Raw genomic sequence first — 22,987 nt, 5'->3', positions numbered from 1 at the left:
CAGATCGCTCCCATATCACAGGAAGTGATGATACCAGACCTCTTCCTGTGTCACCAGAACTGACAGATCTATTAGACACCCCCCATTTGACTTTCACACATTTTGTTATTGTTATTGTTATTGTTATTATAATATTTATATCCCGCCACTCCCTTCCGGCTCGTTGCTAGGGATTCTAGCCTCCAAGGGGGTGGGTGGGCCTGGAGATACCAAAAACTAATCCCCTTTGCTTCAGCTGGCTGCATGAGGAGGAGGAGTAGCGGGGAACCATACCCGGTTCACCAGATCAGAAGCCTCTGCTCTTCCGTTATACAAAGGCACACATACCAAGGAAGCCGGAAGAAAGCCCAAGCAGCGTCCCTGGCCTGGCATCCCACCCTCCTTACCCCCAGCCCAGCCACACACTCCCAGCCAGTTACCTTTTTGCTTACTGACTTTCCTTACTGTCATGGCGGCCTGTCGCTTCTGGTTTTCAGAAATTTCAAAGCCTGAGGATGGAGAGGGAAAAATCAACACCCCAGAGAGTTCAACACTTGACTTCTTGATACCTTCACCTGATCAACTCCCAAGAAGTTTTAGGGAAGAGTTACGTAAGGTGAACCACAGTGGAACTGGTAAGAGTTGGTAGGATTAACAATCCCTTCCAATCATTGGCCAAGCCCACCACAAGTACATGGCAGTTTATCTACCAGCCAGTAGGTCAAGTTAGCTTCCCTAGCTAAAGCTTCACCAGCCAGTTCTGAAAGGCTGCACAAACTGCGTCTCCAAGTGGGACTAACTCTCTTTTGAGAGAAGAGAGCTGAAAGCTCGGACAGACTTTGCTGTCTATAACTCTGTTCTCATTCATGCCTTTTGAGGGCCGTGCTTGTCCACTATGTAATGTTAAAAAGAAAGAGAGGAAGATGTTTCTGACTTCTTTAGTCTAGGGGTGGACCTGCACTGGGCTTTTTATTACATGTTATTCGATTTCCATTTTGATATTTAGCGCTTTAAATTTTCCATGTGCAACATCTATGATTCATCCGCTATGACCCCACCTTTTCCCCACGATATCCAGGAGCGGATATAAGTTGCTACATTTGAGGAAAGTGCTCCAAGAGCCTCAGTATTAAGTGTAGATGTTCTGAGTTTTGCTGGATTAACTTCCTCCCTGGTGCCGCCAACGCAGATTTAGCCAAGCAATCTGTCGCTGATTGGTTAGGCCGTCAGTTCAAAAACTGCCTGGTTACCAGTTGAAATTCCCTTTCAAAACTTATTTTTGCAGATCATTTTGGGATCTGTTTTAAAGTGACTATACTCCAAAAGCCCACACTTCTCTGAGGAGAGATTTGCCTCTTGGATTTACATTCTGTGTGAAGCTGCTTTCTCCTCTCCTCTCCCCTCCCCACCCCACTCCTGGAGGAACATAAAGATAAACAAGCAGCCTCGAGGTCCACTTGTCCCTCCCCTGGCTTGTTCTTGTAGACTCAGGACTAGTCAAAAGGCAGGAAATAAAGCACTCCCCAGCCTTGTACTCTTTCAATGCCAGCTGGAGATTCACCCAACTCCCCCCACCCAATCAAGTGGAAGGACAATGCAAATGCAGAATGGTGACTTCTGTTCCAATTTGGGAAAAAGGAAGGCTGTAAATATGGTTCCAATCGACCAGAATTCAGCAGTGGAAAAAAATGTGAGTGAAGATTATACCCAGATTCATAAGGACCTGGTTGGTAGAGGTACCATTACAACAAACTTCCTGCCCGTTTCGAAACCCAGAATCATACCTATTTTTTCATCTTCTTGTACCATCTTCCTCTCTTCCCGGAAAGCTCTCAGCCACCGCAGTTTCTCCTCCAGCTTCTTGGCAAAAAATAAGTGTATTTCTTCTGTCTCCTTGTTGTGAAGTTTGAACGCGTTCTTCATGCTGACATTGAAGTCATCATCCCGTCCATCTTCAATATCCAAGACCTCATAACGATCCATGTCAATGCGCCCTTTGTAGTACAGGATGTCTCTTCTTATTAGATCCTAAGGGGAAGAAAATACGGGTTTAAGCCACTGAAGATTGGGATATGGATGGCTGTGTAAGTCAAGACTTGATCCAAGACCTCTGAGAAATAGAACAAGAAAGCCCTGAATTGTACTAAAGGCTTGCAGCCCAATGTTTGGCCGGTCTTTGCAAACCAAGTGAACCAAATCTGATGTCAAATCAAAATACCTTTTTTCACCTCCATGGTGCCTAGATCTCTTCTCCCTCCCAGCTTTTCTCTCAGATCCTCTCTTTCCCAAGCCTCTCCCAATCTTATTTTCCTTGACAGTTTTTTCTGCTTCTCCTTTCCTGTGATCTTCTAACATGGCCAGAGCAGCTCAACCAGCCTCATAGGCCAGGTTCAGATGACCTTCCAACAGGCAACAGACTGAATCACTCACTACCACTCTTGGGGACCAAAAGGGTTGCTACAAAATCTGCTATTTTCTACTATGCTACAAAATCTACTATTTGCTACAAAATCTACAAGGGTTGCTACTAAAGGGCATCTGGAGAGCCACAGTTTGGCCAGCCTGCCCTAGAAGATTACCTGGGGAGACAGCAGTACTTCTGGCCTTATAATCTCTCTTAAATGATCAAACTGGGCACCATCTAACATGTAGACATGACATTTACATGTCTAATGATTTATGTTAAAATCACCAACTCCAGAGGAGTAAGATTAGGAGGAACAAATACTTTGTGCTTCTCCTAGAGCAGGCACACTCTACTAGACTTGTGTGCTTCGGCCACCAAAGCGGTGGCAGCACATGACCCGCCGCCCACCGTCCCACTCTCCCGCGCCGCAGCACTGACCACTTTGGGCATGAATGGCTGCTTTGGTGGCCAAAGCGCACAAGCCTACCTTTCTGAACATGTGGACACCTTTGGATTTCTGACCTGGGGTGGTAGATGCAACCACAAAATGGTCACCACGGGAGATGGACACATACACACCCACTCTCCCCCCTCCTCCCCACATACTGAGGAAGCTGAAGGGGCATCCTGGTAGGAGCTCATGGGAATGGACATCTGGAGAGTGACTGTTTGACTACCCCTGGGCTACAGAATGAGAGATGAGTGGTTGAAGAAGGCTCTGAATATCACAGATAGTTTCCAGGGGAACAAAATTTGGTCCAATTCTGTCATCTCTCCATGGAGTTCATTCCCTTATAGACTTCATGTTCTTCCCCATCCTATGGAGAATTTCAACATACAGGTCTTCCAAGACCAGCTGCCTGAGTCACTTTGGGTAAGGAAGCAACTACAGGGCTCAGAGGCCCCACACCTTGCTTTGCCTACCTGTCCTCCTTTCATTCCTGGCCTGGAAAGCCTAGCTCTGGTTTCTTGACTCTACCAGCCCCACCACCCATTCTTCACCCTGAATATTCCTTCTGTATCTAGTCTACATTTTAGGAATTGTCTTCATTTTGCCCCACACCTTTAGCCTTGAAAACCATATTTGGTCACCTTAAGTTGGCTACAGCTTGATGCTGCTTTTTACTGCCACTAAACGTACCAAGTGGTGAGCTATGCATATGGCAGAGTTTAGCACCCATTCCTAGTTTGGGCCTGATGGTGTTGTCTGAAGCATGCCCATCGCCAGGGCCATGAACAAGCCTGGTTGCTCATTTCAGTTGGAGGAATGTGCCACTCAACTGAAACATTTGCAGGGATATTCCTCATCAAAGAATGGAGATGCAGGTGCTGCCGAGCACTCTCAGAGAAGTACTTCACCTTCTCCATCTACTTCAGCAGCTACATGGATAATGATTTATTTCATGGTTAAGGCTTTATTTCATTGTTCAGATTTCCAGTGAATTAACTTCTCTTCACATTGACGAGACCCCACAATAGACACCCATGGGCCCAGAAAGCCCCTCATCACACAAAAGGCTGGACCCCACAGATCAGATTCCACGAGACAAAGTGCACTCTACCCTGGGAAGGAGAGTTTTTGGCACTCTGCATTAAGGGTTGGGGGAGAACCCCATTTTGTCTAGTGGAATGTATCTGGAGGATCCAATCCATAGAAGCTGGTTGCTTATTGCTGATTGTGATTTTATAAGGACTGACGCCTAAAAATTATCTGCAGTTTAAATTGCCCATGTCAAGGTCAGAAAGTCCGGGCAGCATTTTGACAATAGGAGCCCTAAGTGAATCTTGGGTTGTAGAGACTTCACCTTGTTTGACTATTCAAACAATAAGGTGGTGATTTTCCTGGAAACTTTTCCAATGCTTTTGAAAAGGTCATGGAGGTAACTGTCATGCTAAAATAACAACCTTTGGAGAAATTAAAAACAAAAGGGGCCAAATACCAACAAGATTTAGTAGCAAACAATGACAATTGTAGGTCAAGGTTGATTTGCATATGATGATTTATTTAAAAACATTGAGATGGCCTAGCTCAAAGGGCAAGATTTTGTTAAAAGGGGTCTGTAATACAATCATGGGGGTATCTAGGTCAGACCTCTGGTCCAGTTAGGAACCTAAGGTTACGCTGCAGAAAAATATGTTCAAAATGCACATATATTTATTATAATCAGGTGCAGATAATAAAAATTAAAACGGATAAAATCTCCACTATCTACCATATAATACAATTGATAGTAACATGGAGACTCCCTGGAGAGAGAAGTGCCTGATGCTGGGAGCGACTGAGGGCAAAAGAAGAAGGGGACGACAGAGAATGAGGTGGCTGGTTGGAGTCACTGAAGCAGTCGGTGCAAACTTAAATGGACTCTGGGGAATGGTAGAGGACAGGAAGGCCTGGAGGATCATTGTCCATGGGGTCGCGATGGGTCGGACACGACTTCGCACCTAACAACAACAAGTAACATGTGGGACATATGAGGAAGTAAGACCAGACATGTTTCAACCCTCAGTGGTCAAGTAATTTAAAACCCGTTTATACAATAATATAACATTAAGGCTTGCTGGGTGGAAAAAATAATCCAAAATCTCCAACTAATATGTGTTGTAATGAAGTTGTCTGAAATGGAGCCCACACTCTGGAATACTATTCAAAATACCATCCCCTTAATGTTGCCCAGCTCACAATCAAAAGTACATTCTCATGTGTTATGCAGGGGCCTCTGGAGTCTCATGCAGGAGACCCTTCCAACGCTATGATTCTAGGTCTTTATATTCCTTGTAACAGGATCCCTTGGAACTGGAGGTTCTGTAGATTGGACCTGGACTTCCTGCATTGCAAGCAGAGGTCCTGTCACTAAGCCAAAGACCCGCCCACTAGGTGACAGAGCAGGTGGATAACCAACCTACAGGGATCTCATGAGACCCAGTCGGCAAAAGTCATGAACTATCGTGTCACAGATTATTCTTACAGCCACTGCCAGGACAAGGGAGCAGCAGCAGGTCAAGTGCTGTCCATTCTGAGTGCTGTCCATTCTGAGTGGCAGAGGAAGGAAAGGAGGCCTTTCTGTGAGGAAACCTCACGGCAACTTTCAAAAACAGGACAAGCCATTTAAAAAGCCATCTGCCCAGGGACCCTAACATTGACTTGAGAGCAAACTGCTTGTAGACCAACAAAGCAGTCTGCTGAAACAATACAAGTTCTCCAAACATAATGTTTTCGCAGGACTCTGACTTCAGTACCTTCTTGGTCTGCTTAACGGGCAACTTGTCCTGTGACAACATACCACTGATGTTGTGGTTTATAGGGCAACATTGAATGCAGCTTCACAGTCAAAAGCATAACAGTCATATCTGCCTCTGTGGGAAAGTGGTCAGAAGTTGGTCACTGGCGGAAGCAGAAGGAGAATGGCTGAGGAGGCAGATGGACCTGGACAAATGCACTGGCTTTGCGTTTCCTGAGGATACAGTTGAGAGATTCAAGCAGGGGCTTACTAGAAAGAGGAACCCCACCTGTTTTTGTCATACTTGGATTGCACAAAGGGATCCTAAATGGTACATATGGGATTATCCCAATATTTTAAAAAGGAAAGATGAAAAAGAAAAGGGAGATAGAATCATGTAGGGGAAATGGCTGGAGTCCTTTCACAGAGAAGGGAAATCTGCACTGGCAGAGTGGGGGAGAACTGGAAGAGTTGGACATGCCCAGATGAAGCCTCCCACCAAAACCAGAATCTCTGGCCAGTCTGGCCTGGAAGAAATTTGCTTCCCGGTTCCAAAATGACAATCAGCATTTCCTTGGCCATGCAAGAAATCCCCTCTTAAGTAAACTGAACAATACTGCTTCTAAAGAGCCATCTCTCTTTTTCTTTTTGCATTTATGAAGTAGCAGGTTCCTACCAGATCTGACCATTGGTCAGCCAAGCTCAGGACCGTCTTCTCTGATTAGCAGGAGCACTTCAGGGGCTTGGGCTGAAAGGGGGTTTTCACAATGCTACCTGAGGTAGTTTAAGATGGTACTGGAGTGGGATTAGAAAAAAGCCCCTTCTCAAGAGAACGACTATTCCAGGCACCAGCAAGAAATCACAATGAGGGCATTCATCAGGAAGCCAAACCTGTTTGCCTTTCTCCGTGGTTTCAAGACTCACAAGGAAGAAAGCATCCTCTAACACAGGGGTAGTTCGCTGGCAGGGGCTCATGGGAATTGTAGTCCATGGACATCTGGAGAGCCACAGTCTGATTAAAGGTAAAGGTAAAGGCATCCCCTGTGCAAGCACCGAGTCATGTCTGACCCTTGGGGTGAGGCCCTCCAGCGTTTTCATGGCTGACTCAATACGGGGTGGTTTGCCAGTGCCTTCCCCAGTCATGACCGTTTACCCCCCAGCAGCAAGCTGGGTACAGTTTGATTACCCCTGCTGCTCTAATGTATCTTTCCAAGGGGAGATGATCCTAGCCTCCCACCAGCTATGTATAAGTTCAACAGAACCTTTGAAAGCAACAAGATATTAATGGTTTGAGTTTTCTAGAGTAAAAGCTCAAATACTCATGCACCGAAAATCTGGTTGGTTTCTCAGGTGAACTTGAATCAAGCTTTCTCACTGATGGACTTTAAGCAGCAACTGGACAGGTACTTCTCATGGGTGCTTTAGGCTGATTCTGCATTGAGCAGGGGGTTGGATGAGATGGCCTGTAGAGCCCCTTTCATCCCGAGGATTCTATTTAAACTAGCAAACCTCTCTTTGGGGCAAAAAAACCTTGGGTTCCCTTTCCTCAGCAGCAATATCCACTGCCTACCCCCACCTCACAGGCATGCCCACTGTTGCAGAATGACAGAGGGGGAGTATTTTAGGACACCAGGCCACAGAAGTCGTTGATGGTCAAGTCTCAGCAGATTGGCTTAGACACCAGCCTCAGAGTGGAGTAAAAGAGCTCAACTTAAAAGAGCAGGACTTCTTTTCTCCAGGCTGTTAGCAGCTCTACTCAGTGTTATGGGGTGAGGGGTGTTGTGGGGGGGGGGGGGTGAGGGTCTAAGCTTGATCTGTGGGAGCTTTCGGCGTTCCACAGGGCCTGTGAGATGGAGCTCTTCTGCCGGAGCTATGGTTGAGGCTGGGGTCAGCAAGGTAGATCTACGCCCCGCTCCACGGGTACGGGCACGACATCGTTTGGATCTCCTTCCCCAGCCCGCTAGTAGTGGGGGTTGGGAGTGGGGTTTAGCCGCCATGCTGGGTTTTTATGTCTTTTAATGGGGTTTTTAATGGGTTTTATATGACATTATAACCCGCCACGAGCCGGTTTTGGAAGTGGTGGGAGACTAAATCAAAATAACAAACAAACAAACAAACAAATAAGCGAGCCTTGCTGATGAGCAGAAGTGATCGGCATGAATTCAACTACCTTTTTGCAGAGAACCATCTGGTGATCAAAGAGGAAGAAGACCCGCTGTTGGCTTCGTCCATAAGGCTGGTATATCCAGGACATCTCCCCGGTGTAGATTAGCTCGGAGCTGCGATCCAGGATGTCATCCCCCTGTAGGACATAGGAAAGGGCCATGTGTAATCATCACAACGCAGAAGTGGGAGTCCCAGGAAGTCCTGTATCATGGCTCAGATATGGAACATGCCAACAAGACGAAAATCGCTTTGAACAAGAGCAGGTGGGAATCTAGCAGGATGCACACAGATCCCTCCTAAATGCTGAACAGGGATTCTTCTAGAGCTGAAACTTAAACATTCCAATTCTGAAACAATTTTGAATGCAAAATGTGAATTCAACACGCTTCAGATTTATTTTTACTTCAATGTATATCCCACATACGATTTTAAATGCCATCATTTGCCACATGTTATTTCATGTAATCTGTCAAATACCATGACAAGGGAAATATCACTCACCAAGAACTGCTTAATTTTACTGCCTACCAATGATCCCAAATTGTCTGATATTAGCTATCATTTCAGCTATCACATAGTGCCATGTAACAACTATCAAAGTGAGAACAGGAAATCAAATGCCATAATCTTTACACCGCCCGTGGCACCGCGGGAGCCACGGACTAAATAAAACAGTAAGCCCTTGGAAGGTGGGCTGTGTCCGGGATGAGGAAGGGTGCCGATTGGCCCCTTCCTCATGACAGACTATCGGAGGGACCAATCGGCAGGCGCAAAGCGCCTGCCGATTGGTCCCTCCGATTCCTTGCCGGAGCAACTGCGAGCTGCGCATAGCGCAGCTCGCAGTTGCTCCAAGCCAGCCGGCCTCTAAGAACCTCTAAGCCAGTGGTCCCCAACCTTTATTAGGCTGGGGACCGGCAGGGCATCGGGCTGCGCCCGTCGGGGCCGCCCCCGCGGGGGCCACGGCCACGCATCGGGCCGCGCCCGCGGGCCGCGCCCGCGGGCCGTGCCCGCGGGCCACGCCCGCGGATCGGGCCGCGCGGCCTCTCGCCGATTCAAGCCGCCGCCCAGGGAGCCCCCGGCCTCTAAAAACGGATTGCCGGCACAAGAAGATGGCCGCCGGCAAGAAGACCGCGCCAGGGAGCCACCCGCCGAAGGAGCTGCCCACCGCAAAGGAGCTGCCCGCCGAGAAGGAGCCACCCAAGGAGCTGCCCGCCGCGAAGGAGCTGCCCGACGTCGCTACAGCCCTCTCACCGGTAAGCTACCTTTCCTCACCCTGCCCTCGCCAGTCCCTCGCTCTCCCCCCCCCTGCTAGGGCCCATTGTATTTGGAATACAATGGGCTTTTTTACTAGTCAGATATATTAGAAGAAGAAGAAGAGTTGGTTCTTATATGCCGCTTTTCCCTACCCGAAGGAGTCTCAAAGTGGCTTTCAGTCGCCTTCCCATTCCTCTCCCCACAACAGACACCCTGTGAGGGAGGGGAGGCTGAGAGAGCCCTGATATTACTGTTTGTGCAGAACAGTTTTATCAGTGCCGTGGCGAGCCCAAGGTCACCCAGCTGGTTGCATGTGGGGGAGTGCAGAATCGAACCTGGCATGCCAGATTAGAAGTCCGCACTCCTAACCACTACACCAAACTGGCTTAGGAGAATTCATTTTCAACATTACAACTCATACAGCACCAGATTTTTAACCTGGGTGGAGTGCAGGTATCAGTGGCCCACTCCGCCAGGAACCTGGGGGTGATTCTCGATGCCTCCATTTCAATAGAGACTCAGATCATGTCTGTAGCATGGCTGGCATATTACCATCTTTGCCAAGCCAAACTACTAGCACCCTACTTGATCCCGGAACACCTTGCCACAGTGATCCATGCAACGGTAACCTCTAGGCTGGACTTCTGCAAATCGCTCTATGCTGGCCTGCCCTTATAGAATCATAGAATCATAGAGTTGGAAGGGGCCATGCAGGCCATCTAGTCCAACCCCCTGCTCAACGCAGGATCAGCCCTAAGCATCCTAAAGCATCCAAGAAAAGTGTGTATCCAACCTTTGCTTGAAGACTGCCAGTGAGGAGGAGCTCACCACCTCCTTAGGCAGCCTATTCCACTGCTGAACTACTCTGACTGTGAAAACATTTTTCCTGATATCTAGCCTATATCGTTGTACTTGTAGTTTAAATCCATTGCTGCGTGTCCTCTCCTCTGCAGCCAATGGAAACAGTATTCTACCCTCCTCCAAATGACAACCTTTCAGATACTTAAAGAGGGCTATCATGTCCCCTCTCAACCTCCTTTTCTCCAGGCTGAACATTCCCAAGTCCCTCAACCTATCTTCATAGGGCTTGGTCCCTTGGCCCCAGATCATCCTGATCACTCTCCTCTTTATCCTTTCAATTTTATCTACGTCCTTCTTGAAGTGAGGCCTCCAGAACTGCACACAGTATTCTAGGTGTGGTCTGACCAGTGCCGTATACAATGGGACTATGACATCTTGTGATTTTGATGTGATGACCCTGTTGATACAGCCCAAAATGGCATTCGCCTTTTTTACCGCTGCATCACACTGCCTGCTCATGTTTAGATTACAATCCACAAGTACCCCAAGGTCTCGTTCACACACAGTGTTACCTAGAAGCGTATCCCCCATCCAGTAGGCATGCTTTTCATTTTTCTGACCCAGATGCAGAACTTTACACTTATCTTTATTAAATTGCATCTTGCTCTCATTTGCCCATTTTTCCATTGTGTTCAGATCTCATTGAACTCTGTCTCTATCTTCCGGAGTATTTGCCAGTCCTCCCAATTTGGTGTCATCTGCAAACTTGATGAGTAGTCCCTCCACCCCCTCATCTAGATCATTAATAAATACGTTAAAAAGTACCGGGCCGAGCACTGAGCCCTGAGGTACCCCGCTCCAGTCTGATGAAACACCATTGACAACAACTCTTTGAGTACGGTTCTCTAACCAATTATCTATCCACCAAACTATCTGAAATCCAGATTGCAGTCCTTCAATTTATCCATCAGAACATCATGAGGAACCTTATCAAAAGCTTTACCAAAATCCAATTTAACGACATCAACCGAATTTCCACGATCCAGCAAACCTGTTACTTGGTCAAAAAAGGAAACTAGGTTGGTCTGGCAGGACCTGTTGGAGACAAATCCATGCTGACTTCCTTGGATCACCAAATTGTCCTCCAGATGTTTGCAGATTGCTCCCTTTAATATCTGCTCCATTATCTTACCCACAACAGAGGTCAGACTCACTGGTCTGTAGTTTCCCGGGTCATCCTATCTCCCTTTTTTGAAGATTGGAATAACGTTTGCTCTCTTCCATTCCTCTGCATTTCATTCAGCCCAGGGGATTTGAACTCATCCAGTGCAGCTAAATGCCTCTTGACAACCTCTCTGTCCATGTCAACCTGCCACCCAGACACTATCTCTTGGCTACTGCCATCTCTAGATGTGCCTAAACCCTTTGACCTGTGGGGAAAAAACAGATGTAAAATAGGCGCTGAGCCTTTCTGCTTTCTCTGCATCCTCTGTTAGAGTTTGTCCATCCGCACCCAACAGTGGGCCTATTGCCTCCTTTACTTTACGTTTGCTCCTCACATAACTGAAAATTCTTTGCTTGTTACAGTGGGCTTCCCTGGCCAATCTTAGCTCACTCTCAGCTTTGGCCTTTCTGATGATTGATCTACAGTGCCTAGTAACCTGCAGGTACTCATCTTTAGAGCTCTGTCCTTCCCTCCATTTCCTGAACATTTTCCTTTTCTTTCTTAGTTCCTCTTGAAGTTCTCTGTTCATCCAAATAGGCTTCTTAGAGCTCCTGCAGTTTTTTTGTCTTTCTGGGATAGTCACGGATTGAGGATGCAATAGCTCTTGTTTGAGTAGCGCCCACCCTTCACATGCTCCCTTCCCTTCCAGCATTCTCATCCATAGTATGACAGTCATCATGTCTCTGAGTTTATTAAAGTTTGCCCTACGAAAATCCAACATCCGCATCTGGCTACAAGCTTCCTTGGCTCCCCATCTCAAAAGGAATTCTATGAGGACATGGTCACTTCCCCCTAGGGTCCCCACCTCCTTCACCTCATCCACCAACTCTTGCCTGTTGGTCAGTATTAAGTCCAGTATGGCTGAACCTCTTGTGGGTTCATCTACCATTTGATAAATGAAATTGTCAGCCAGGCAGGTCAGAAAGTTGCATGAAAGTTGTTATCCTTGATCCGGAAACTATAGGTGGTCCAGAATGCAGCCACCAGAGTTATCACAGCAATACCTTGGAGGTCCCACATCCAGCCCATCTTCCAGAAGCTGTGCTGGCTTCTGGTCAAATTCCAGACCAGGCTTAAAGTTTTGATTATCACCTTTAAGGCGACATGCGTTCTGGGCCCAGTGTACCTGAGGGATCGCCTCTCTGCCTAAACCCCTCAAAGAGCTTTGCAGTTTACCACCTCCAACCTCCTGGTGGTCCCTGGCCCCAAGGAAGCCTGCTTGACCTCAACCAGGGCCGGAGCTTTCTCCATCCTGGCCTCCACCTGGTGGAATGAGCTCCCAGAGGAGATCAGGGCCCTGACGGAACCCAATCAGTTCCGCAGGGCCTGCAAAAAGGAGCTCCTCTGCCAAGCATTTGGTTGAGGTCGACCTGAACTACTGCCTCCTATTGGCCCCCAAGCCAAATTCACCCAACCCACTGGGCCTCAAAATGAGTTGAACTGAATGCTCTTCTCAGTGTTCTATAAAGTTGTTATTGTTATTACTACGTTAATGTTATTGTTATCACCATATTATTATTACAAATGGAGTTTTGTTTTTTTTAGTTTCATGTAAACCGCCGTGAGCCTTCGGTGAGGGTGGTATATTAATTAATTAATTAATAATAGATAAAATATTATCTGAATTCCATGATTCAGAACTTGCATGCAGTGTGTGATTTATTTTCTTGTGCAGTTTGTTCACCATCCTCCCAGCATCGCCGGGCCAGGCCAATTTCCAACCGTCATGCATACAATCCATATATAAACAATGAACAGCAAAAGAGCATCACACTAGAGCAATATTAAAGCCCATGGGGAGAAATTCAGAGGCAGTGAACTATATAACGAACCCCAAGCTTTCTGTGTGAAAGACGAGAGGCCATTCAAGAAAGAAGGCGGTAAATTATTATGCATTTTAAATGTTGTTGTAATTCACCCGCACCCCATCACTGGAGGATTGGATAATGACACTATTGGATTTTTCAAAAATTGCAAGGCTCACAGCATTATTTAAGGACATAGAAAAGTATAAAATCAATGGAGATCATTTTGGAATTATATTGGGAAAACATATATTAATTTGGATTAGGAATACTCAGTTGAGATTTAAATAGGAGGTTCAGAATGTGTTAATTTGTATATGTCTCAGTGTGTGAAAATTATACAATAGATTGTATAAAGTGATACTGGAAGCTTAAACCTGTTGTATTGGAAGACTACAAGATTTATGTTAACTTGGAAATGTATTATTATTATTATTATTATTATTATTAGTAGTAGTAGTAGTAGTAGTAGTAGTAGTAGTAGTAGTAGTAGTGAGCTTTTATACCGCCATTCCCTTAGGCTCGTGGCAGTTTACAAGATAAAAATTACAATAAAACCCATAGTTAAAACTATTAAAACCAATGCACACTATCGATGTTAGGCAACAGGCAAGCACTAACTGACCCGACTAACCCCCCCCCCCCAAAACCGCCCCACGTTAGCCGAGGGACATCAGGTTGCTAATATGGGAGTGAGGCAATCAGATCACTCAGATGAACCCAGGGAGCCCAGATCCAATGTCGGGACTGCCCGTCTTGGCCTCAACCATATGCCTGGCAGCTGCGTTTTGCAGGCCCTGCGGAAAGCTGTTAACTCTGGCAGGGCTCTTAGCTCTTCCTGGAGCTCATTCCACCAGGTGGGGGCCAGGGCCAAAAAAGCCCTGGCCCGGGTTGAGGCCAGGAGAACATCCCGAGGGCCCGGAACCAACCGCAGAGCAAAGGGGGCATAAGCAATCAAGCGGTCCCGTAGGTAGGCAAGACCCAGGCCGCGTGTAGGCTTAAAGGTTAAAACCAAAACCTTGAACTTGATCCGGAAACGAATTGGCAACCAGTGCAGATGTTGGAGTACCGGCTGAATGTGGGCCCTCCAAGGTGTTCTAGTGAGGACCCTGACAGCTGCATTCTGTACCAATTGTAACTTCCGGGTCAAAGACAAGGGCAGGCCCGTGTAGAGCGAGTTACAGTAGTCTAGTCTGGAGGTGCCCACTGCATGGATTATTAATAAAGTTACTAATAAAGTGCAAAAAAAAAAAAGAACTCAGTTAACCTAGTCCAAAACGTGCCATGCATTCCAAGGATATGCCAGCAGGTGTTGCACAAAATTTTCCCCTAAAGGCACTGCAGCATCTTTGGTAGGCAGTTCTTCCTGCTAGGCTCCATGGGTATCCTCCATGGGTATCCTTTGGACCAAAGGATTTACCATGGACCCTTACTTTACCCTCCTCTCCCACTACTTGCCCAAATGCTTGAAAATTGTCTTTGAATGAATGTTTAGGAGTACAGGAATCTTTAGACTCGTGGGAGAGCAGAAGGGGACGCATCTCCTAGCAAGACTCCTCCCCCACCCCCTCCACCTCTGCAGCTCGAGGTCCCTGCACAAGAGAGGCCTGATGAGCCAGTCTTGTTGTTGCAGAGAAAGACTGCCAGTCTCCAATACTCTAAGCCTCGGGGCATCACCTCCCTCCCTGTCTTTACAGGCCCTCTTCATGTTCTTCTGTGTGTCTCTTCACGCTCGGCCAACATGCAGCGTTTCCTGTGAACCGTTCAGGTTTCTCATCAATACGCACACCAGTGTATCAGGTTGACCTACCTGTGGAAGAGGGTTGACTTGCACAAATGCAACACGATATGAATACACTGTTCTCTGAATGGCATGAACCTTAGACCTAGCCTCCTTCTCTTCATAATATTGCAGAGAACAAACAGCGGCGCCACTTCTAATGTCACAGCCTCCTTCCTGATCCAGAAAATTAACGCTAAAAGAAACCCCCAAGAGGAAGAGTTGGCCGTTGGCCACAGCTTGCTTGGAATGGACGTCTCAGGGTATTCTCGGTGGCAGGATGGAAGCAGCCGCCTCATCGATCCAACCCAGAGGTCACCTTGGCCTTCTACCGCACGCGAACCCTGAGCATCTTAGAGCGGATCTGTTCTTCATTCGGGTTTATTGACTACCAAGGCAGCCTGACAAATAAGTCACATTAGCCCACTGAGAGGGAAGCCCACATCTGATGACCTTCCGCTCCCAGGAACTGCACAATTGTACAAGCGATAATTTGTCACCACAAAGCAGGCTGGCTAAAGTACAGGGGCCTTTGTTCTCCAGTGATGCACCTGCCCTTCATTGCAGGTAGTCTAAAAATTCCGTGTGTATGCATGTGTGTTTGTGCGTGTGTGTGAGGGGGTGGGAGAGACTTTACTGCAAAAATAATTCTCTCTTTACCTGTTCTTTGGATTAACTAGTAAAGATTAAGTCCCTTTCTCTCTCTGCAGTTTCTTGGATCCTAATTGACAATCCAGAGAAAATCATCTTCCCCTTATCGGGTGATGTTCATCACGTTACCTAAAAGATGTTACTCTAGAGCAAGGGTGGGCAAACTGTGGCCCTCCAAATGTTCATGGACTACAATTCCCATGAGCCCCTGCCAGCATTCATGAGAATTATAGTCCATGGACATCTGGAGGGCCACAGTTTGCCCACCCCTGCTCTAGACACTGGCTGCCAAGAAGATCTGTGCAAAACCTCCACCCCTGATGTTCAGCATTTTGTATTCTCTGCTGCGACCTGGTCCTGAGATTGTTAACGTTGTTTTTAATCTTGTGTTTTTACTGTAATATTTATAACTGCTCAGGCAGCTCTTATTACATTGTTATGCAATAAAATTCTACCTACCTACTTAGCTGGCATATATAAATCCTTCTCTCCTCTCTAGAAACTTGTAAAATGACAATGTCCATTGCTCTTTATGGCGTTTACAGTTGGTGTCTATTTTCAATGACCACTGGTTTACGTTTTGGCTGAGGCCCAGCGACGGGGGCCTCCCTGAAACCAGGGCTGAATCTGCACGGAGCTTTTATTCCAATCTCAGGTCGATTCAGTCCCTGCCGTCGACACTAAGCCTCAGGGCATCACCATTTTGATTTGGGGCGATTTAAATTTTTCATTGGCAACAAGCAGGATTGATCCAGAGTGACCCTACCTGGATATCCCTTGTGATATCCTGGAGTGGATATAACCCTCGATATTTGAAAAATTGCCATCAGTAAGCGGGCAGCTGTCTGCTTTCCCCGAAATAACTTGCTGTTGAGACTCCAACATTGTAGAAAAGCCATGATTGGCCAGGGCGTCAGTTCCTGGTTCCCAGGTTGCAAGGCTTCTCTTAAAGGGGAAGCCCTAACTTCTCTTGGCAGAAGCTCCAGAAGCCCTAACTTCTCTCGGCAGAGATTTTCCTCTTGGATTTATTCCCCCTCCCCTGCTATCTCCAATGCTCTACCTCAGTGGTCCCCAACCTTTATTAGGCTGGGGACCGGCAGGGCATCGGGCCGCGCCCCCGGGGACCGCGCATGCGCGGGCCACGGCCACGTTTCGGGCCGCGCCCGCGGGCCGCGCCCGCGGATCGGGCCGCGCCCGTGAGCCACGCCCTCAGATCGGGCCGCGCCCGTGAGCCACGCCCGCAGATCGGGCCGCGCCCGCGAGCCTGCACGGGCGCGGCCCGGCCCTGATTCCCTCTCCCCGCCCTCCCGCAGTAAGTAGCTTCCCGGGCCGCAAAGGCCGCGGCCCGGCGCCATGGCCTTTGCGGCCCGGCTCCGGGCCGCGGCCCGCAGGTTGGGGACCACTGCTCTACCTCACACCCCTGTTCAAGAAAAGAAAGAAAGAGGCTCCTGTGCTCGGCTCCCCCCTTCCCCTTCTGAGCTTCCCTAATCACGTGCAGAACACTTCTGTTTCAATGGAGAGGGGGAGATAGAGGAAGACCTGAGTTTAAATTGGCTATTTAAACTCCACAATGGAAAGTAAGTGCAGAATCAGCCATGGTCCCTTTGTCAGGGACCAACTTTGACAGTCCACACGTCCCTAGTCTGGAGCTGCTTGTAACCTGTTGCCCTCCCTTCCAATTTGCTGCAGATGCCCCAGGTATATTGCTATCATACATTGTTTGACGTCCGACTGTTCATGATCATTGTGTTCTTTGTCGCAAATGGTTCCTTATACTTTCTTGTTCTACTGTTCCATGAACACTGCCCTGAGAGGTCACAGTGGGGGGCGATATGTAAATTAAATGAATAAAATAAATCAATGGACAACTGACTAATAGAACTATTTCCCTCTGGATCAGGAGTCTGATTTGGCATAAGCAGCTTCATAAAAGAAAGAGTAAAATATAGGGTTCTTTTACTAGAAATAGAGCCTCCATGGCGGTGGAAGGTATCTCCAAGGCCAGAGATGCACAGAGATGTAGTCTGCCTCAGCCTGCCTACTGGAGACTCTCCTGGAGGGCCTCCCATCCACATACTGAGGGTGGCCAAACCATCGGGTGAGATGCTGCTAGCCTGGGCCATGCAGATCAGGGCTACTAAGACTTGCTAATCTAATGTTTTTAAACTTGCAAGCAAAGGAATAGTAATTTAAGTCACTTTGTGCCTGGCAGCTCCCTTCATGTATTTTAGTGTCCTTGATGAAGAGCCAAAATGATCAAAACTGACAGGCATTTATTGTGTCTTAATAAAGAACTCCAGGCATCCTGGTCCGCATTTTATTTTTGCCTGATATGCTGATTTTTGCAGTTTCTCACTTACCCCCCACTTTATTTTCATTCCAAAATGTCCTGCCCAGTCACAATGATTTCATCGCTAGAAGCAACAATCTTTTGATGGACTAACTGAACTATTCAACTAATTTCTGAAACACAGCTACTTTGGCCACTGTGTACATTCACCCCCCCGCCCCCCCATGGCCATCTGCTACCTTTTTGTCCCTTTAGCTCCTGCTGCAGTTTTATACTGCCTTCATTCATTCATTCATTCATTCATTCATTCATTCATTCATTCATTCATTCATTCATTCATTCATTCATTCATTCTTGTTTACCCTGTCTGTCTGTTACCTCACTCACCCGCACTTTCATTAGATCCAATGACTGTGTCAATACACATTTTGTAGACAAATATCCTTGATCGTAATGATCTCTACATCAAAAATTAACAGGAGAGTAGGGCTTGAGGCCTGAAACTTCTCAGAAATTGATGTGGATATTTTCTGCTGCAGAGTAATTACACAATGTGATATTTATATTAGTAGACTCCTACAAATCTGGATATTATGTGACCAGTTTGGGACTGAACTATATAAACCATTATCAGAGACTAAGACCATTTCTATAATTTCAACACCCATAAAAACACAATTAGAGAAGACTGAGTTATTAACAATATTGAAAACATCACTGATGAAGATATCGGAAACGGACTATACCTGGGAATCCATTTTGAAATTGTTTTGAATATTGGAATAAATCATTTCGCCATCTCCAGATTGAGACTTCTCATTCAAGGATTCAGACAGAAGCTTGCCCAAGCTGAGAGCCACCATTAGTTCACTCCTGGGAGTGAATTTGGGATTTGGTAAGAGCAGCCTCCCCCCCCCCCTCACATACCTGAGGAAGTGAGCCTTGACTCACAAAAGCTCAGACTGAAACAAAGGTTGTTAGTCCTTAACATGAGGCTGGACTTTTAGTTTATTCTGCTACAACAGGCTGCCCCTTGGCAATTTTACCACTGACCCATGCGGTGTGCCCATGTGAAACCAAACCAAACCAAACCAAACCAAACCAAAAATGCACCGTGCATTGCCAAGAAAATAAGAGGATGGATTTGATTGGAAGTGCCATACTGAGCATGCAACATACCTCCCAATCCAGAACTGAGGCCTGCCACTGTGCAATCTTGTCTATGTTTTCAAGCCTCCTTTTCCTCTCGTTGATCTGCTGAGTCACGTTCCTCATGACTGCCAGCGCTGCAGCGACGTATCTGTAGTCACTGTCAGGGGAAAAAGGGAGGCACTGAAATCACATAGGATATGCATTCCTTTGTATCCCAGAATGGTTAGCACCCATACACTCCTTGCAACACTGTGTGCCTGAAGGTAAGCTGGAGCAGCCATCTTGTGACTGGCTCTGCTTTCTGTGGCAGCCATTTTGTTGCTGTGCCCACCATGTGTCTTAGAATTCCAAAGGTGTCTGCAGGCTCAAAAAGGCTGGAAGCAGAAAGCTACACATTTGGAAACACTGGATTGAATTCAGTCTCGGCTGGCTGTCCCCCCCCCCCACACCAACTCCCCCTTCCCGTTGCTGTCCCCTCTCATGATTTTCACAGAATCATAGGGCCATTTCGCACAGCTTCAAAATAGCACAATGGTTGCTAATTGGAAACGCTACTAATTTGCCATAACCCACGATGTCGTAGACAATCTGCAACAATCCTGAAACCGACCCGCAAAAAGCGCTTCGTTGTAGCGCTTTCAGGGGAATCCAGAAAAGTGGATTCACCCTCCGGATAGCGATACACTCCTGCAACCAATCTGCAACAATAGCGCTAAAGACCTGTGCGTTACCATTGTTGCGGGTTCTTCAAAGTCCCTCCCCCTGGCTCTCTCCTCCAAACTTCCGGCGAAGCGATCGCCATTTTTTTTTCTCCGAGCGAGCGGGGATAAACGCACCAGCGAGCCTCTTTCTGTTTAGAGGCTTCCCTGGCTTCAGTCCTTCACCTTTAGTCACTAAGCACAAACCACATAAAAGCCCGTTTGCTGAAATAAAGTCCCTTTATTTTTTACACATTAATTCAGCCGAAAATCGGGCCCGTGAGAGGAGGGGGGGATTTTTCTTTTATCACTCGAGGCAGCGTGCCAACGATCATACAATCAAACGACAGCTCAAACACCCCAGGCAGCTGGATGGGTCTCTCCGTTGCAACGAATCTACCTAGATTCGTTGCTATGGGTCTGTTTTTTTTTTTTTTTAAACCTTTCTTAAAGGGAAAGGGGCTGTTTGGGAGCATGCTAACGGCTGCCCATTGGCTGCTTGACGGCCAGGGGCGGGATGAGCTCGGCAATAGCGCTTCCTTTCTAGCGATTTCTGCCGAGACCGGAAGCCTGTGGGAAACGCTAAAAAACGCAACTGATTCCACTACAAAGGCAGGTATGCATAACGACGAATTCCACTATTTTAAATGGCGATTTTTCATTCAGTGACCAATTTGCAACAAAGATCCCCGTGCAAAAAGGCCCATAGAGTTGGAAGGGGCCATACAGGCCATCTAGTCCAACCCCCTGCTCAACGCAGGACTAGCCCTAAGCATCCAAGAAAAGTGTGTATCCAACCTTTGCTTGAAGACTGCCAGTGAGGGGAGCTCACCACCTCCTTAGGCAGCCTATTCCACTGCTGAGCTACTCTGACTGCAAAAAATGTTTTTCCGGATATCTAGCCTACATCGTTGGTCTCCACGGTCCTCTAATCCCTCAGAAGAAGTATTTTTTTTACTCTGGGCTGAAGGGGGAATGGGGAAGCAGGACAGTTCCATTCTGCCACTGGAAAATTTAGTCTGTGACACTTCAATAAAGGCAGGCTGACCTGGTCCATCTGGACTCTGGTGCTGAAGGATATTTGGGCTAGCTAGCATTGCAAGGTTGACATAAAAAGATGCAAATTTGACACACATAAAAAAGGAAGCAGATACTGAGTCGGTACTTCCCACTAGTTTACTTTCAAGTTCAACTCTGGGGAAATTATGTGCTGCTCGTTTTAAGATAAGACTGCGTCACTGGCTGAGAAATTTTATTGCAATTAGTCCTGAACAAATTGGTTTTCAGGAAGGCTCTCCTAGGCCCCCCCCCCCCATGCTTACACTCTTTCATTTTTGCAGATAAACATATTTCTCTTATTAGAAAGCTTCATGCCGCTCTCATTGATTTGTGTGCTGCGTTAGATTCAATTTCTCACACACATCCATGGAGAAAATTGGAACAGTTATATATATGCCACCATGGCTACCATGTTTAATTACATCTCTCTCTTCTTCATTTTGCTTTTAGGTTTAGATGCTTTGTTATAGGAAACTATTCCAACCTAATCCCACTCAGAAAAGAAATCTGACAGCTTTATTTTGGCCCCAGATCTTTACATTTATCCAGCTTCCTAACCTGGATGCTTATCGTCTGCTGATTTCATCGTTTTGTTATCCGGTTCAAAGTTTCCCAGCCAAGGTTTTGTGATGGGCCTGAATGGGGTGGGAAGGCTGGCAAGGACAGGGAAGTTACTATGTCGGTGGGAATTGTGAGGTTTCTGGGGGGACTGAGAATAGCGAGGGTTTTTGATTTCCACCATATCGTCTTCCTGGTTTTTTATTAATGATTTGTGATTTTATGTATGGGGTTTTAACAGGGTTTTTATTCAGATGTATGTAACCCGCCACGAGCTGTCAAGCAGTGGCGGGTAATAAATCAAATCAAATTAATATTAATATCATCATCATCATTATTATTAATAATTATTATTATTATAGCCTGAGCCTTCGGGGAGGGCGGTATATAAATCTAAATAAATAAATAAATAAACAAACAAACAAACAAACAAATAAATAGCCTGTGCTTTTAGAATCAGACAGGCACATGGTTAAAATACCTCTGAGGTTAAAAGTTCTAATGAGCCGGTTGATTTATTAGTTTCGCCAAGGTATGCTGGGCCACTTAAGTGCTTTGACTATCAAACAGGAACAGGCACTTCCCAAACTGAAACACCCCCCCCCCTCCATGCTAGGATTTGCCATCATCTCTGAATCCCATTCTCCCTTCTCTGAGACATCAAGTGTCAGAATAGGACAGGGGTGCCCGAAGGGTGGCTCTCCAGATGTCCATGGACTACAATTCCCATTATACTCTGCCACTCTTGGCAGGGGCTCATGGAAATCGTCATCCATAGACATGCTGGAGAGCCTCCGTTTGGCCACCCTCAATCTAGGGAATCCCGGTTAGGACCCCACTTGCTTGCTGGATGACCCTAGGCCAGTCTCACACTCTTAGCCTAGCCTATATAACAGGGTTGTTGTGAGGATGAAATGGAGGAGAGGAGAACACTGTAAGCCACCTTTGGGACACTATAAACAAAGTAAATATATCTTCCCATTTCCTAGTGAGGACAAATCATCTGCCCGGGCTACACGCCTGTTGAGTTAGAATCATAGAATCATAGAGTTGGAAGGGGCCATACAGGCCATCTAGTCCAACCCCCTGCTCAACGCAGGATTAGCCCTAAGCATCCTAAAGCATCCAAGAAAAGTGTGTATCCAACCTTTGCTTGAAGACTTCCAGTGAGGGGGAGCTCACCACCTCCTTAGGCAGCCTATTCCACTGCTGAACGACTCTGACTGTGAAAAACTTTTTCCTATCTAGCCTATATCGTTGTACTTGAAGTTTAAACCCATTACTGCGTGTCCTCTCCTCTGCAGCCAGCAGAAACAGCATCCTGCCCTCCTCCAAGTGACAACCTTTCAAATACTTAGAGGGCTATCATGTCCCCTCTCAACCTCCTTTTCTCCAGGCTGAACATTCCCAAGTCCCTCAACCTATCTTCATAGGGCTTGGTCCCTTGGCCCCAGATCATCTTCGTCGCTCTCCTCTGTACCCTTTCAATTTTATCAACGTCCTTCTTGAAGTGAGGCCTCCAGAACTGCACACAGTACTCCAGGTGTGGTCTGACCAGTGCCGTATACAATGGGACTATGACATCTTGTGATTTTGATGTGATGCCTCTGTTGATACAGCCCAAAATGGCATTTGCCTTTTTTACCGCTGCATCACACTGCCTGCTCATGTTTAGTTTACAATCCACAAGTACCCCAAGGTCTCGTTCACACACAGTGCTACCTAGAAGCGTATCCCCCATCCAGTAGGCATGCTTTTCATTTTTCTGACCCAGATGCAGAACTTTACACTTATCTTTATTAAATTGCATCTTGTTCTCATTTGCCCATTTTTCCATTGTGTTCAGATCTCATTGAACTCTGTCTCTATCTTCCGGAGTATTTGCCAGTCCTCCCAATTTGGTGTCATCTGCAAACTTGATGAGTAGTCCCTCCACCCCCTCAT

The 22,987-nt window shown here is 46.8% G+C and overlaps 1 protein-coding gene across 12 annotated transcripts in view; it reads right to left on the bottom strand.

Annotated features, from left to right (window-relative positions):
• Positions 1-22,987, bottom strand: part of ARHGEF9 (Cdc42 guanine nucleotide exchange factor 9) — a 248,261-nt gene that overhangs the window by 7,009 nt on the left and 218,265 nt on the right. For all 12 annotated transcript variants that reach the window (XM_077307302.1, XM_077307301.1, XM_077307304.1 and 9 more), the window contains 4 exons: positions 18,756-18,885; positions 7,775-7,906; positions 1,764-2,007; positions 420-488 (listed from right to left, as the gene is read on the bottom strand). In XM_077307302.1, coding sequence (XP_077163417.1) covers positions 420-488; positions 1,764-2,007; positions 7,775-7,906; positions 18,756-18,885 — 575 coding nt within the window. The remainder of the gene's footprint in view (positions 1-419; positions 489-1,763; positions 2,008-7,774; positions 7,907-18,755; positions 18,886-22,987) is intronic.

The sequence above is a fragment of the Paroedura picta genome, chromosome 13, assembly GCF_049243985.1.
Source record: "Paroedura picta isolate Pp20150507F chromosome 13, Ppicta_v3.0, whole genome shotgun sequence".
Lineage (NCBI taxonomy): Eukaryota > Metazoa > Chordata > Lepidosauria > Squamata > Gekkonidae > Paroedura > Paroedura picta.
The sequence above is the reverse complement of the archived record's forward strand: the minus strand, read 5'-3'. Positions and strand labels throughout refer to the sequence as shown.